The sequence below is a fragment of the Phalacrocorax carbo genome, chromosome 5, assembly GCF_963921805.1.
Source record: "Phalacrocorax carbo chromosome 5, bPhaCar2.1, whole genome shotgun sequence".
NCBI lineage: Eukaryota > Metazoa > Chordata > Aves > Suliformes > Phalacrocoracidae > Phalacrocorax > Phalacrocorax carbo.
In genome coordinates this window covers 56,097,789-56,114,887 of record NC_087517.1, presented here as the reverse complement: position 1 = coordinate 56,114,887, position 17,099 = coordinate 56,097,789, and the positions used below count along the sequence as shown (strand labels likewise).

General features: G+C 40.4%; 1 protein-coding gene across 3 annotated transcripts in view; it reads right to left on the bottom strand.

Moving 5' to 3' along the window:
• ABCC8 (ATP binding cassette subfamily C member 8) overlaps positions 1 to 14,958 on the bottom strand; it is an 81,364-nt gene extending 66,406 nt beyond the window's left edge. Inside the window, exons 1-6 of one of the 3 annotated variants that reach the window (XR_010373127.1) lie at positions 14,632 to 14,958; positions 13,088 to 13,229; positions 10,280 to 10,401; positions 4,459 to 4,625; positions 2,726 to 2,968; positions 1,642 to 1,830 (exon numbers count right to left, since the gene is read on the bottom strand). Coding sequence is in view for 2 of the 3 variants with exons in the window: in XM_064452604.1 (XP_064308674.1) it covers positions 1,642 to 1,830; positions 2,726 to 2,968; positions 4,459 to 4,625; positions 10,280 to 10,401; positions 13,088 to 13,229; positions 14,632 to 14,827 (1,059 nt within the window). In the remaining variant the exon portion in view is untranslated. Of the gene's footprint in view, positions 1 to 1,641; positions 1,831 to 2,725; positions 2,969 to 4,458; positions 4,626 to 10,279; positions 10,402 to 13,087; positions 13,230 to 14,631 lie in introns of those variants that run through there. The other 2 variants (XM_064452604.1, XM_064452605.1) reach the window with 2 other exon arrangements.
• Between the last annotated feature and the right edge of the window lie 2,141 nt (positions 14,959 to 17,099).

The following is a 17,099-nucleotide window of genomic DNA, read 5'->3' as shown; positions in this document are numbered from 1 at the left end:
AAGACTGCTTTAGAAGGCTTGTTTCCCACACCTACGTAGCTCTCAGGAACAAACAATTAATAAGGCATGGTTCTCCTTTTTTGACTCATTACAAGTACGGATATAACATTCCTAGCAGTAGAGCTGGTGTATTTTTTTCCAAAGTAGACCCAGTTGGCTAGGTAAGTGCGTACATGTGGGAGTCTTCCTGAACACACCAGTCAGTCTGCAGATGGCTTGTAAAGAAAGCCTTCATACTTTCTAGAAAGATATTTCATTTAATCCAGCAAAAGCAATTTTCAAATGTAAAGGTAATTAGCCTCTTAACAGAAAAACAATGCATATAAACCTGGTCAAAACAGAAGGAAAAGCCTCTTGGAGACCTTTTAGCAAAGGTAAAATACACCCTTAAGAGTCACTCATGAACTATCATCATCAGTGAATATTGCCGTTAGGTGATCCCCAAATGGTGTAAGTGACAACAACGATGAGGCTACCGCTTAGCTAGACACAGTGAGGATGTCAGGGCTGGACGAGACTCCATCCAGGGCCTATCTGGACCGGACCTGAGCATTTTGCACAGAGGAACACTAGCTGACACTTTAACAGGAAAAATAAATAGGATAGTCCGTAAATAGTGATTCCATATAATTTCAGCTGAAACGGTGCTCCAAACAAATTATCAAGAAGCAGCTAAAAAGCTTCCACAGTACTTTGCTGCAACACAGCCCTATAGTCTTAATTTTTTTATTTCCTGCTTTAGCTGGTTTCCATTGAAACTACTTGCTATATTAAGTTTCTAAATATTAGGATAAGGATTGCAAAATGGATAAACAATTAATTGTAGCCCAAGGCCTCTGTTAAATTTTCTGCAAGGCATCTGATATTTCAATATGTACAGTGAACCTAATCCAAAGCGTGCTTGAGTGAATGGATATATTTCCATTAGTGTCAACAGACTTTGGAAATAAAGTCCTACATCAAACAATAAGCACGGTGCAAAAATAAAGTGAGCTTTCTCACAGAAATCCAGCCTGAATGACTTAACCTTATAATGAGAAGATGCTTCCTGAGTAGTCTGGTGTTTGGGTTTTTTTTTCTTTTTTTTGTTTGTTGTTTTTTTTAGTTAATCAAGAAGTATGTCTGCTGCTTCTTGGGGGAACATTCATTTAAGCAGCATTCTTAAAAAATACATTTCAGTTGATCTTTCAAAACCAACCTTCCCAAAGTCACTAGTGGAAATTCTTTGTCACAGCTGAATTATTTGGCATTTTATTGCAATGACAAAAGCCCGCTTTAATTCTTTTTAGACATAATTAGTTTTTGAAATGAAAAGCCAAGCCTGTTAAAAATACACTTTTCCTTTCCAGAAAAGCACTCAGTCACATACTTGATTCAATCTCTACTCAAAACAGTACCCTAAAATCCTTATGATACTGGTGGGATTCTGGATGTGCTTCACCATTATCTTGAATGGGGTTATCTTCCAGAACGCAAGCCTGACTAGACACGGTACAAGTGTGGACAATACGCAGTTCATACATACTGTCATTTCTAACATTCAGAAACACGTTGCAGAGTCACTTTCTTTACAGAGGCCAAATAAAATGTAGTCATAGCGTTACTTTTGACTCTTCTGTTTTTATGATACTTTGACAGTACCTGTGGGCGGATGGTGTTATTTCCTTTCCCAACATTGTGAACAATCCCAGAAATGCAGAGCGGACCAGCAAATCCAAGCAAGTCAGCCAGAATACGGAATGTGCTACTGAGAAGTAATGGTCTTCCAAAAGCACAGCAGAGAGCACGCCAAATTGATCTGGATCCTTGTGGAGATGGTGATCTTTTGTTCTGTTCAGAATAATAAAAAAATAATTAGTAAGGATTACACTATGTATTAACCCCAGTTCTGATAAACTATTGGTATTTTTATCCCTCCTTTAATTCATTGACAACCACTTGCAATCTTTGAGCTAGAGAACCACAGGAACTATTTTATTTTATATATTATTTATATTATATTAACTATATTATTTTATTTGTTTTTAGAGTCAGAACTAAGCATTCATTTGTATTCTCCTCCGTGTCACAAAAAGTACCGTTATGTTTTCCTACCCGTAAATAGGGATCATATAAGTGCGTTTGTGGCTTGCTGTGGGAGAAAGGAAGAAAAGAGGGCGAGAACTTACAGGTGTATGTCTCTGTGAATGCAGAGACTGGAAATCCACACTCTTTTTAGACAGAATGCAGAAGACTCCTCTTAAAACCCTGAATACACTCGTCTCCCACCAGGGAGTCAAGCAGAGTTTGAGCTGAGGTAGTTTCAGCCCTCATTTCTCCTACAGTCAAACTGTAACTGAAATAACAGAAAAAAAATAGTCCTGCAAGGCCTCATTAATACTGACTCTGTAATTGAATGGTTTCAGGGTCTTATTAGGAAGAATGATAATGGGGTGCAGTGAATACAATCCATAATTACTTTCCACATCAAAATAGAGGCCACATAGATTTTACATGCATTTAACCAGTAATGTGTTTGACATGCAGGTTTAGGTCGAGAAATGTCATTATTTGTATGAAGTAGAACTGAGCATGTGACCTCCTCGTATACTGAAAGTTATGCTAATGGATACTTCATTTGCATCATGTCTGTTTATATAATTTTATATCATACTCATAGCATAGAAAGTAACGAAAAATGTAAGCACTGAGTAAGCAGATAGATGTAATTCGATGCTTTGCATACCTTCTGTGCTTCAAAGGCCTCATTAAGGCGAATGTAATTGGTCAGAGCTCTCATAGCAATGGGAAGCTTGCCTATGGTTTTCAAGTCTATTGGTTTTTTATGGGCTGTCTTGATGAACGTATTCATCCACCAGTATGTTCCTTTGGATAACAGATTCACAAATGGCTGCAGGAATCGAACGCCAAGGTCCTGAAGATCCTCAGGAGGTTTAACTTCTTTAGGAGTTTTGAAGAAAACATACCTCTGAAATTCAGAAAAATACCAAAAGAATCACACTAAATACATAGAAAAGCCCACGAAGAACAGATAAGAGATAAAAGACATAGCAGATAATCAATGGATCAGTTTTGGTTTCTCAAAAGTACTCAAGGAATTCAGGCATTTAGATTCAACCAATACAGTAATCCACTTTCCTCAGTGCTGCGGAAAATCAGAGGCATCCAGTCTAGAAAAAATATCAGCCTAAATATTCACTATTACTTTGTTTATGGGGTACGAATTTGCATACTTGTAGACACCAACCTCCCCAATGCACCCCAATCCCTTCCCTCAGCAGCTACAGCAATAAGCCTGGCTCTCCAAACTCTGCCATAGTCATAATAGGCAATAAAATATCCATACTGCTGGCTAATTCATTTTATGCGTCAATGGCATCCTTTAATAATTAAATCCAAAGAAACACAACATAAAAAAATATTACAATAGTCAATTACCATTTTTTATTCTTCTTTGTGGCCTATAATTCCATCGTGATTAAAACTCATTTAATTATACAGTTCTATTATAAGGAGGTTTATGAGCAAGTCTGCTATCACATTTGAATTTCACTTTTCCCACAAGCCAATCCACCATTTTTCATTTATGAGATAAATCTGAACATCCAGCATAGAGGTTTTTACTACTCTTTCTCCCAAAAATTATACCGAAAAGTCTGCTTTCAGACATACTTTGTCTTAAGTTATCAAATGAACACAGACACATAAAGTCCCCCAAGAAAACCACAGAAGAACAAATATGTAATAGATGCAACTCACATTGCTGAACGTGTTACTGGAAAGAGTTCACATACTAACGTGAGGGAAGCAGCAAGAAAATTTACATGGAAAAGCAGTTTTCCCCTCCTGAGGCTAAGTTTAATTTGTGCACACAGTTAAGTGGGGGATAGGTGAAAGGCTGAAATTTGGCATTTATCTGGCAGTCTCCAAAGCCATTTCCCAGTTTGGATCATGGCTGCAGACACCACGGTGTCTAGCTAGCAGGGAGGCTAGATAGCAATCCCACTTGCCCAAGCACATCACTTACTGTGATTGTCTCCCGGAAAATGAGACATGTTATATGTGTGCCTAAGATATTCTCTGATAGAGCAGACAATTCCTTTCACCCAGTCTTCCCTTGCATCAGAAATACTTGTTTCTGGTGACTGAAATTGTGATCATAATAGACATTTTTAAAACAAACTTGAACAGATGAAATTAATCTTAATTTAACTACAATGGAGTCTGACTTTTTTTACAATTATGGATTCATCTAGCCTACTAAAGTTGGGTTAACTTTTGATGCTCAAATATATTTCTATTTCTAAGTGTTTTTTTCTCTGTCCTTTAGAAATGTATTTCACAGTAAGTACCCAGAAAGAGAAATAAATGGGGGGGACGGGGGACCCACCAAAACCCACAAACAAAAACAAACCACCAAAACCCCCACAGACGGAGACTTCTATGATACTAACTTACCCTCACCCTGATGACATTGATTTCTACAGCTAGTAGCATTCCATATAGAATGACCAGGAGTCCTGTGAGGCAAAATCGAAGCTGAGAAAATCCAACCCCATTATCACAGAACTTTACAAATTTGATGGTTTTAGTTATGAAAGCTAAAGTCCAGTAAAACAGCAATGCTGTAGTGGGGGGGGACAAAAAAAAAAAGATAAGTTAATCAGCTCCATAGTTGCAAAAATATACAATAGCACTATTAAATATTCATTCAGAAAGAATGCAACAAGAACATATAAAACCAGACAGTGGCCTTTCTCATGTCAAAACAGAAGCCTAATTCAATTCCACAAACATGAAAATATTAAGATAATGTTAGTTCCAAATTCCTTTCCTATTAGATTTAGCGATAGTTGGAAACTTTCACAGAGCAGAGTCTGCTGAAGGAGATTTCCATCTGTTGCAAACATGTGTCCGCATGATGAGTTCAAGGGAGGGAGTTGCCCCACAACTGAAGGTGGCTGTGAATGATGCTCTTCAAATTTGGTTAACGCTACAAGACCACTATGAATTTGGCTTGAAGGAAAATTAATCTCATTATTCCTCCTGCAGATCTCTGAGATGCATGCAGGAACAGACATTAAAATATTTTCTCCAAACTGCTGCTGCTCTATTGTTCAACACAAATTCCATATATGTAATGCATAATGCAGATACACAGGTACATCAAGGAAGGATGTTCTGTCTTTTGTAAAACACAACTTTAACTTTTTAGACTTCTACTGAACTTCTTGCCTAAAAGTGCTACTATCAGTTATAGATAAATAATCCCTACAGTAAGCTCTGGTGATTTGAAAACATATTCCATAGTATTCACTACACAATAACCCAGCTCCTGTTCCCCATTCGTAAGGAAATCCCTTCTAAGTTTATGTCCTTTTACATGAATCTTTCATTGCTGCTGTATCTGCCATGGTGCAACAGTTGGAACGTGCTCGGAACTGCCACGGAAAACGAGGATATACTGTCTGAGTATCTTGCTGTAACACCAGGCAGTCTTCAGCCAAGACATTAGCAAGTGCAAGTCTAACTTACAAATATGGATAATCATCAGGGACTTGCACAAATTTCAAAAGAATTTGTGGTGTTCCAGCTACCTTGAAGCACCCTAGAAAGCCCTGTGGAGACGTACTGTAGGGCTACCCTTTCCAAGCAAAACTAAATGAAACACAGAGTCCGTATGGAATTTGGGGCTGCCAATCCTGCTTGTACAGAAATAAATTTCAAAACTCTCATTTAAATGAGGACAGTAAACGGAACAGTACAGGAGTACTGGGCATTAGAATATTTGCCAAGAGAGTCTATCTTCCTCTAAAATTAACAGGCCAGTTTGTAAGAAGAAAGCACTAAGAGGTCAGGTATTTCAGCACTGTATTTTAGTGGATGATGCATTTGCAGAGAGGATTTAAGGGACATACTTACAGAATCCATCTTATAAAACCATCGCCTTCTTATGTGATGCCTCCTACCATCTTCCCAACTTATATTGCATCAAATCCAACGTCCTTATCCTGCTTCACACTGTTACCTACCTTTGAGGCACTATTCCTTCCTGTTTGCAATATGCCTGACTAAAATCTCACTTAATCCAAGAATACATTCCATTTTGTTCTACTCCTAATGACCTTTACCTGTTAACCCTTGCGTTTTGTCTCATTCTTACAACGGGCTGCAAACGCATCCTTCTCAGAGTAAGGAGGACTTACACAAACATAGCGCACTGAAAATTTGCACCACCAGAGGACACCGGAAATAACAAGGAACCCAACTGGTACCTATGCAGAGCTCTTGGAAGAAGAAGTAAGAACTAGCACAGCCATTTTCCTATTCAAGATTTAAATAAGGGTCTGTATGACTTTTTAAAATTGTTATTTTATTAGCATATTCATTCATCTTTTATCTAAGAAGTATTAGAAAATGCCAAATGCAACATTCTCAGGTGAAAACTGAGCTCCCACTGTCATACCTCCTAGGAGGATTTGAACTAATATAGCTTCTCATTTTTTAATACAAGCGTATATAAATCTCATCTGGCAGATGTTCATAGGCCCCCTCAAGATAAGGCCCCTTTGAAAATATAGTTACGGCTCTTTCTTTTAAGCTGTGTTTGTATTGTCTGACTGGTGAGCGCACACTGGCTGAGAGTTTCTAGAAGTTATCACCAAAACTTCCACTGGCCTCAGCTTCCTACTGATCAGACCATAGCGGCATGCCTTCATTTACTTGATTGCTTTAGATCTATTCTAGATGCCTGTAGCCTAAAGGACCTTGCTTTTTCTTGGGCTGTGTAGGCTACCTCAGCCCACAACACCAGGTTCTTGCCTGGGGCCAGACCGCTGAAAATTAAGCTATGTGGAACTCAAACTTTTCTACACCTTTATTGGATTAAGCCCAAGATCTGAAAAATCATGCACTTAACTGGATGGCATGTATCAATTAACCTGCGTCTGTTTGGAAAGAAATTTTGTGTACTAAGCAATAAGCATTATATTTATATGATAATAGGAAGTTCCATTTTAAACAATAAACCTATTTCAAGGGAGTTAACTACCATGTCAAAGTACAAGAAATTTAAATTAGAAAACTAGATTACTGTCAAGAATGGTAAGGCAGTCCTATAATTACAATTGGTTAAAAAGAAAAAAGACAATTTTCTTAAAAAAATTAATGTGTTCCCATACTACTATCCCTTTCAGATTAAACTATTAAATTCTATTGCTATTTCATAATTTTCTGCCAATGTTTCATTTCTGAGGTTTATCTATAAGACAAATAAATATTAACTTAAAAAAATATTGCAATCGTATGCTATCAATTACATATTTTGAATGTCAAGAAAGCTAGCAGATTTTCCAATTCAGCATGAAAGCTATACTAAAATATGTCCTGCTAAACTGTACAACTGTTATGCATCTATCCTGCAACAGTGTGCAAAGAGCACCGAAACTAGCGTTATTACCAGAGTCCCCCGGTAAACAGTACTACACTGGAACAACTATGCTTGTTGAAATATAATTATAAGTCAAAACCTACAGAGGAAAACAGATTCAGACCAGATCAAAGTGTTCCAATAGTCTGGACACTCAACTGGAACTCAATCATTAGCTTCACAGAATAAATATTCCAAACATTTTTTGATAAGAGATAATGACTACATCAAAATATCCAACAGCCCGGGCATAAAGCTGAAAGGAACTTTGCATCCTTGTCTTGCATACCCCAAGGGAACGTGCTAATCCCCAGGTCTGTTATGATATCTGCCTCTTGAAGAACTACAAATGGACTTGATTTCTTTAAGGTACAGAGTGAAAAAGATTTTAAAAAAGAAAACATCTCAAGAGTTTCACAGGACTGGAAAATTTTACCTTGTTCAGAATTAATAAACAGGCCTTTAAGTAGGCTTGTTTAAGTAAGGTCTTCTGCACTGCATCAATGAGAGTTTCCCCACTGGATTTAGTAACTTTTGGGTAAGGCTCTGTCACCCTTTGCTTTTTATGACTACAAACTCTTTCCAAGTATAGGCACTGGTCCTGCAGCTAAGAGAGATTATGCCCTGCAGTTAGGTGCAACTTCACTGATGCTCAGAAGCAGCAGAAGCCACATCAGGTCATTTACTTTACTCTGTGTGTGCATGTATGTGCAATATTAGATCTCCTCTACAACGTTTTGCTAATGAAGAACCCTCTTTTTGTTTCCTTTCTCATACACTCAGCAAAAAGTAAATTAACAACTTAAGCTTTTCCTCATGGTTCTCATTTACCTCATTTGTATTAGGCTCTAAAAGAAAACTACTTCATGGCCACACTGCACTCTAGTGGGTTGATAGCTTAGCATAAGTATAATTTAACTATCTCATACTGGGCTAATTTGCATAGACACCATCGCCTAGTCCCAGTTGTCAATACACAGTAGTTGCAATTAGCATCGGAAGATGACAATCCTCACAGCTAGATAATAATAAATTTGTGCAGTAAAGTATAAAGGATTGAGAGTTCCAGAAACATCTGTCTTAGTTCTCTCACAAACACAGGATGATGACAAGAAAAACAAAACCAAAAATAAAATAAAAATCAAAGACCGTCATCTTATGAAGACTTTGGATTAAAATTAAAATCAGACCAATTAAATGTGAAAGACTGGGATAGTCTGATTTTCCTTTTTGCCTAAGAGTTAGCTATTAAGATTAGATTTCCTAAAGGAGTCTGCTCCTTGCAGATTCTTGCAAAGTGAAAATTCACAATTATTAAGTATCCATAACACCTACTTAAGCATTGGTATTCATTGGTATAACTGCTTATTATTCAAATATTGTTCAGAGCTTATTCAGCACCAGCGCTCTAAATATTGAACAAGATTATTATAAAAGAGAAATCTCTACAGAGAAGGGATTAGGCAAAAATGGGTAATCAACTACCAGCTGTGAATTTGTGCTACCCTCATCAAAGATTTAACAGCAGAAATGTGGTAGCAACACTAAATTATTAAACACTGCATATACATCTGAAATTTAAAAAAAAATACCCAAGAAAATCCTGCTTGCTTTCCTTAGGTGATTTTAACAGGCTAGCAATGCTTGCCTAAGACATAACATCTGGTCCAGTGAGAAGGCATTAAATAGACCCTGTTGACCTATCAAAAAAGTAACCGAATTACCTTACCTGGTTATAAAAGACAAAAAAGATTCTACTTAAAACAAAGGTACAAGAAAAAAAAACAGTCTCAGATGAGAAGACATAAAGGTTGCCAGGCCTGGATAGACATCTGAAGTTTTTGAAGAGGAATAACCTTTTTTTTTTCTTTTCCTTTTTTTTTTGTTTTTTTAAAAAGGAGTTACAGGCTCCTTCTCCAGAAGATAATGCTTGCCTACAACAACATGCAGCTCAAAGTAATCTTTAATATTTAAAAGCTTTCCCAAATCCAGTTGTTACTGACTTTTTTGCCACCTGACAAAAACTAGAACAGAACTTTGATACACGGAGCTACAATGACATATGACAAACCTTAGAAGGATCCGTTAATACAGAACACCAGATCAAACAAAACTTGATGAGCCAGGACCACCAAGAAAATAACAGCTAACAGGATGACTAAACATGTAGACACCCACAGTCTGCAGTCTACTTAAACAGTAGAGAACACATCACTAACCGCATGGCTCTCGGCAGTAATGGATTTTCTATAGCTAGGTACAGGCTATCTACAGTCTTGCAGAAAACGCATAGTATACTAGGTATTTCTTATACATAGTATTTTCCATTCAAAGGGCCTTAAAGCCTTTTGGGCCTAAAGGGAGTTTTAAGAACAAGAAGCAAGAACAAGCAGGGAAAGTAATATACCCAGGGTCATACTGAAAGTCAGTGATGTCATTCATTTCCCTTGACTCCCTGGATATTTCAATAGACTGCACACATGAAGATGGCTTCAATCTTGTATCATGCTTTGATGCAGCTGCTGTCAAGCAGGGGGATTTGGATAGCTTTTAGAGTTGAGTTTGATGTGCTACTTTCCCCACAAATCCAGTTTTTCCTAGAGAAGCCTTTGGCCCATTGGATGCCCAAGAACACCATACAAAATACTGTTAGAAGTTAAAAGCATTGAAAACAGCGAACTGTTTCAAGAAAACTCAGAACTGAGTCTGGCAACAGCAGCCAGCAGACCAGAGTACAGGTGTAGCTTTATCCATACAAGCTAGCATCATGACTGCAATGACCTGTCACAGAATGAACAGACACATAGCACCACAATCACCCTTTCAAGTCTTGTAGGTTGTGAGACATACCGATTAACAACTTCGGGAAATTGGATGTTTCAATATTATGGTAATAGACAACCGATGTGATGGCTGCCAAGAATGCCATCCCAGCTGGCATGTACAGGTGTAAATGGCGTGATTCTGAAACCCTTAAAAAGAAAAAACAGGGAACATATATTAAAATCAAACCCTCTTAGATATTTAAATGTTTCCCTTCTAATTTATGAATTGTATCCTGTACCCAGCCCTGATGTAGGATTTTCTAGAATGAGTTATGAATGTAAAGCGCTCTAATTTTCAATTGGATTTATGCTCCTAATCACATAGTTGGACTTCAAATTCCTCCCCTGTGCTGAAAAGGAAACGTGTGTACTCTTATTTCCCATTGAAATCAGTAGGAATGTTGTTTAAATTAGGATAGGCAGCTCAGCTCCAAAATGAGAGAAGTTAATTTAAGCTAAACTAGTTTGGGAGCTGTCCATCAAAATACGTAGATAAGACCAACCGACAGCACAGTTTAAGATTTTTTACAGAAACATTTTGTGGAGATGTTTCGTATTCTTTTTCCAGTTTGGGAGAAGGAACGGCACCACAGCATGGGAATTACTTACAGTGAGTTCTGTTTTCAGTGACTGCAAGCCAACAAACAAAGCCTACAACAGAATCATATACCCTTAAGTTTTGTCCTGTAAAGCAAAACTCCTCTAATGCTTTGCTTCAGATAGCAGCAGAGGAGGCCCTGCCAACTACCGCCCTTTGGGAATCTGGGAATATCAGAATTGTTGGGCAATGGTGTTGGTTTGTGCAGAGGTGGGTAGAACCATGTTGTGTGTGTGTCGCCCTGCCCTCTTTCTTCCTACTTGCTATCTTCTCCTCTTTTCCTTTCCTTTCTTTCACGAAAGTTACGGAGCTTTCTGTGCTGTCAAGGGGTACAACCACCTCCAGGAGAAGGAGGACCAAAAGGAAGTCTTCAGGGTACAAACACTCAGGGAAATTCACACCTTGTCCTCTGAACCTCATGGAAAGTAAATTAGCATCTCTGGATTTGTTCTTGCTGCAGCAAAAGCTACCTTTGTGTAGTTTGGAGAGACAAAAGGGGCTGTTCTGTCAGGGAGCTGGAGAGCATCACAGGACATCACGCATCTGAGAGCAGAATATCCCAAAAGCCTAACAGATCCGTAGGAGCTCAGGAGGACCGCTTCCTACATCTGTGCTAGCAAAGGAAAGCCGCCCGTCATGTGGACATTGTGGCGAACTCTGCAGAGCTGGCTAGAGCCATGCTGACAATCTGGGGCATAAACACTTAACTCCTCTTGTTGACAATGAATTGTATGTGTATAGAACAAGATGAGATAAGATTCTCAGGTCTCTGAATTCCTAGAAATGCCAGGGTTTTTTTCCGGGCTGAATTCTCAGCACGGAAAAACAAGCAACAACTGGAACAGATTTCTTCAGACAGCCTAAGTTTCAGTAGGTAACACTGCAGGAGTGGGAGGGTTTGGGGGTTTTCTTTATTTATTTACTTCACAGACAGAAATTGCTGGAATTTCCCTATATAACCATATCTCCAACAGGCTGCATCTATTGCTAAGATGCCAAAGCCTTTGGTACCCAATTGCTGTCAAAAGGCCTTACCAACATGATCCATTTTTGTCTTAGAAAGCTGATGAGTCTCAAAATCTGCTTTTTATTCACTGGAGCACTCACTAGCCTGCTAGGTGCTCAGGAGGGACAACCTGTGGGTCGGCACTCCCCCAGTATATATAGGAGTTTTGCTTCTCATGAGGTGACATTACTTAATAGCAGCATTCTGAGTCAAGTTAAACAGCAAATAAACATAATGAGAGGGATTGCTAAAGAGCAAAATAAAACAAAAAACTCAAAGCAGATTTTGCTCTGAGCATCCCACACCCTGATAACTCTGAACAAACGCAAGAAAAACTCCTTTTTTAAAAAAACTGGCACTGAGAAACATCCTATTTATATATCTTTAGGAGAAGTTATAATGATGATATCAGCTTCTACAGCAGAATACTACAGTGCCTTTCACACTAGTTGGTGGATAGTTGTTATATAGATGGCTAAACAGAGAGGTTCTGCTCCATTTATAAGAGGAGCTTCACTTTTATAATCCTTGGGTTGCAAATTCATAACAGTTATGAAAATCAGACCTTTCTTCACAGGAAGATTGTCATAATCATTGTTATACATTAGTTTTTTCATGACAAATCACTCTTCTGTATCACTTATTTCACTTGGAATAATTTTTCCCCATGGACTACTGTTTAAGGCACCCTAAGTTGAATAACAGATGATGGATCATTCTTATATAATGTGAGCTGCTCTGCTCAAGGTAACAGATCAGACGTCCTGCACAAATATCAGAAGAAACTCTGTGGGGTGAGATAAGGCTCAGTAGATCCACTCCTTTTATTAAGATGAACAGAACTTGTTTTGCGGGGGAATGGTATGACCTACTGCGCACATGGGAGTCATGCCTGAGTAAGGACTGTGGGACTGGGTCCTTGGACAGAAAAAAATATCACAAAAATGTCACCATCTGCTTGAGTTGTTAGGATTTATCTATAATTAATCTTTGGAAAAATAGTGTCATTAAGCAGAACTAAAAATTACTAAGGACAGTTGTGCATGTGTACATAACTTGGCAAGATCTGCGGAATTTCTGATACCAGGGCAGTAGGTTAATCCCCAAGAATACAGATTACATGTTTATAACCACAAGGAATACAGTCTAGATGAGACTTTAGACAGGGAGAAAATACCTACTCTGAAACCTTCAAAATGCTCACCGCTATCAGGAGAAGGCAGACTTACCCATCAGACACTATGCCCTCTGCAATTTCACACACCAGCACAAACAAGAGGATAAAAGTCAGTATCCAGCGTAAATTGTGGCCAGGAAAATGAAGCCATGTGCTATGATGTATATGAACTTTGGAACTCTGACTTCCCCATCCTACACAGGAAAAGAAAATTATAAAGAGCTTTCTTAACAACAAGACTGACTTACAAAGCTCCTGCATACAAAAAAGCATCTATGTAACAAACTAGTGTATTAAAGTTGACATAACCGTGTTGTTAAACATGCATGCATTTGAGTATTTTCAGAACTCTGTTCTCATTGCTTCATTTCATACATCATAAAATCAACAATGCAGACGGGACACGAGACTTCAATTCCTATACTTTAGCAACCTACTATCAAGTAATTGCATGCATCAAACATTTTTCAAGTATATTAACAGTTTAAATGAACAACAAATGAACATTTTGACAAATTTGCACAAACACTATAATATGTACGTTATTTTTTCTTCCCTTCCACGGATTCAATCAGAGAATTTAGACCCTACCTTACATTTTTTCTAAAAGTGACTTGTTCTCTTGATCTAAATAAAAATTGGCAACACTGAGAAAAGCCAGATAAGCACAGATTACCCTAAGCAGTTCTTCGGCTGACCTCGTTTTCACAGTTGTGCTGTTATTTCAGAATCGGACCTTTTGCGATCAACATTAGTGAGTGTTAAATCAGACAGCTCGTGCCACCCCTATCTAGAGGGCAGCCCGGGCTGAGCAGAATGGTACTCAAAGCACTAAGAGCTGCCTGTATAAAGCCACCGGGCCACCTACTGGTAACCCCAGTTTTATGTTATCAAATAATTACTGCTGCAGATATGGCAGGAGTAAGCAGCCGGGCAGCCCTCCCAGGCATTACCAGTAAGGAGGAAGGCTGTCCGGCTGCTGTAACTCTTCAGTAATTGCAGGAAATATTATTTGATAACGCAAGACTTACTTGCCAGGTTTTCTGGTTTTTAATAGCACGTTTATTTTTGTTTCCCGCGCCGGTAGTCAAAGCCTGCAAGCAAACCCCGCAGCCTCCTCCAGCATCCAGCCAGCCCCTGCGCAAGGCGGGGGTCACCCGCAGGCTGCCCCACCTGGGGAAGCCCCCGACAGAGACAAACGGGCACGGCTGCCGGGAGCGGCGAGACGCCCCGGGAGCGGGCGGTGCGGACGGGCAGCCTCGGGAGCGGCGGCGCCGGAGCATCCCGGAGCTCGGTCCGCCTCCGAGCGCCCTTTGCAGCGGCGCGGCGCGGCGCGGCGCGGGGCGCAGAGGGCAAGGCAAGGCCGGGCAAGCGGGGGAAGCTACGCAGCGAGGCGAGAAGGGAAGGCAAGGGGGGTGCGTGGGGAGGAGGGAACACGACAAGCGCGGCTCAGCGGGGGAGGGAAGCCCATGGCAAGACAAAGCGAGGCGGGGGACGGGGACACAGCGCGACAAAGCAAGGGGGGGGGGGGGGGACGGGACGGGACACACGGCAAGGCACAGGCGGACAAGGCAAGGGAGTGCGGCAGGCGCTCACCGATGAAGAGGATGGGGAAGGTGATGAAGAGCAGGAAGACGTGCGGCACCACGTTGAGCGCGTCCACGAAGCAGCCGTTGTTGAGCACGCCGTGGTCCACGTTGTAGGCGGTGGAGTTGCCCTCGTCGCCGCAGAAAGCCAGGGCCATGGCGGGACCCTGCGCGCAGCCGGGCGCCGCCTCCGCCTCCGCGCACATCCAGGCGAGGCGGGCCGGGGCGGGCTGCGCGGCGGCGGCGGCTCCTCCGCCCGCACCGGCCGCCGAGCGAGCGACCGACGGCGACGGCCGCCGACCGAACCCGGCCCCGGCCCCGCAACCGGCCCCGCCCCCGGCCCCGCCCCCGGCCCCGCCCTCACGCCCCGGGCCGGCGCGAGGAGGCGGCGAGGAAGGCGAGAGCCTTGAGAGCAGGTATGTGCCTTCCCCGACACGCCTGGAGGCCGTCGCGAAAGCAGCGTGACGGCCCTCCGTTACCTTGCAGCAGCATAAAACAGTGTTCCAGTTTTCTTAGGGCTCAGTAATTCAGCATTTTATGCACTGTTAATAAGACAGAACCTTAAAAAAATAAAAGCACCAAATTAGCGAGGACAGAGGACTGTAGGCTACAAGTATATTTTTTTTAACCTTCTCGATTTTGTACTTTTTTCTCCACTATGATGAAGATAGAGTAAATCATGTAAACAGCTGTACCCTCTCCCTAAAAGGAGTCTTCAGCACCACATTGTGAGCAGCTATTACATTCATGCTTTACCTTTTTTTACCCCTAAAATGAGTTCAAGCCTAACTTTCCCCCCCCACCAAGACTGTTGCATTCTGTGAGAATCCAAACCATTAATTTGTGTGGATTCCGCATCACTTCCTGAGCAATTTTATGTATACCAAAATAATCTATAAATCAAAATTTTCAAACCTTGTCCTGAGTAGAAATTAGGCTCAGCTGAGCCAAAGACAAACAAGAACTCTAATCAAATACTTCCATGGGGATAATACCGGGGATAATACTGGAAGGTAAAGCACAGCATGGCTTACACTTCCAAGCACAGGTTGAGTCAAAGCCTGAGATTCAAACATCTCCGGTATGTAGCCATGAAACACTCAACATTAAGATTTGTAACCAAATCCTTTACCTTGGAGCTCGCTTCATTCCCAGTCATACTTATCTGTTGCTTAGCTGAGTATTTAATACAACTTGCCATATCCTACAACCAGAAATGCCCACAAATCCAGGCTTAACTCTTCACTTTGCAAAACCTACAAGTTGGCTAAATGCCTGTTAGGGAAATGATCCCATAAATGAAAAATTTCCTTGTTTTTCCTTTAATGATGAAGCTATGGATGCTCAACATAACAGAGAATATTTGATTTCTAGGACAGACAGCTCCAGTAATAGACCTGAAAATTGCTTTCGTCATGCTGCTTTTCTTGATCTTGCTGTCAGACTGGAGGACGGAAAAAGTAATTCTCTGCATGCAACATATTATTTCCTATATAGGGTCTTTTGGGGCTACAGTGTGGTTAAGAATAAAAATTAAAAGACAACCCCCAAGCCAAATCCTGTGTATACGTATTTTCAAATGTTAAAGTTACACCCACACTGGAAAGACTATAATTATTTTCAGTTTTGGACAGAACCCAGCGTTCATCTGAGCTTCTGGTTAAGCTCATCTCTGTTATCCTAATAGTTATTTAATAAACAGTAAGTGCAGTTTACAAGCAGATAATTTTAAAATTATTTACATTTTAGTATTTCCTGAGGCCCCAAGTAACACAAAGGCTCTGTGTTACAGATGAACAAAGAGCAGCAAAGAATTCTTGACAGTTTACACTCTAGAGACTGAAATCCTGGGGTAAAGTTTGGGGAAGAATCATCATCACCTTCACTGTGGCCAGAGAACTAAACACAACATTGAAGTTTGCCAAAGTCTCCAAAGGAATCTGGGAGCTGAGCTCGCACCCCGAGACTCTGTATGGTCTCTGAAACTTGAGATGATCTTCCTTTACCACAAGGTGCCAATCACAATATTTTTAAAAACATATTTCTCAAACAACAAAACATCAGGAGATCCCATAGTTTGGAATTTGAAATTTATCTTTTTGCAATGGTTTTCAAATGCAATCAAGATTACATAATTAACACAGCGGTTTAAAATTCATGGTCTCAGTTCAGGTCCAACAACACACTTGCACCCATCATGGAGCTTAAGCTGAGGCAGAAATGTGTAGGTAACCTGAACAGAAAGGTGATGGATTAAATAGGGAAGTGTCTTGTATTACAATTAACTACTTAATGAAATACTGGGAGGGGGGGGGGGTGAGGAACCAACTCACTGACAGAAATCAAAATATTTGGTCAACTGAAATTGGTAAGCTGAGCATTCTTAGCAAAAAACACACCTGTGCACACACACAAACTCACACTTCCAATAACAATGCCACAATTCTGTCTCTGCTGTAACAGTGAAATCAAGAGAGT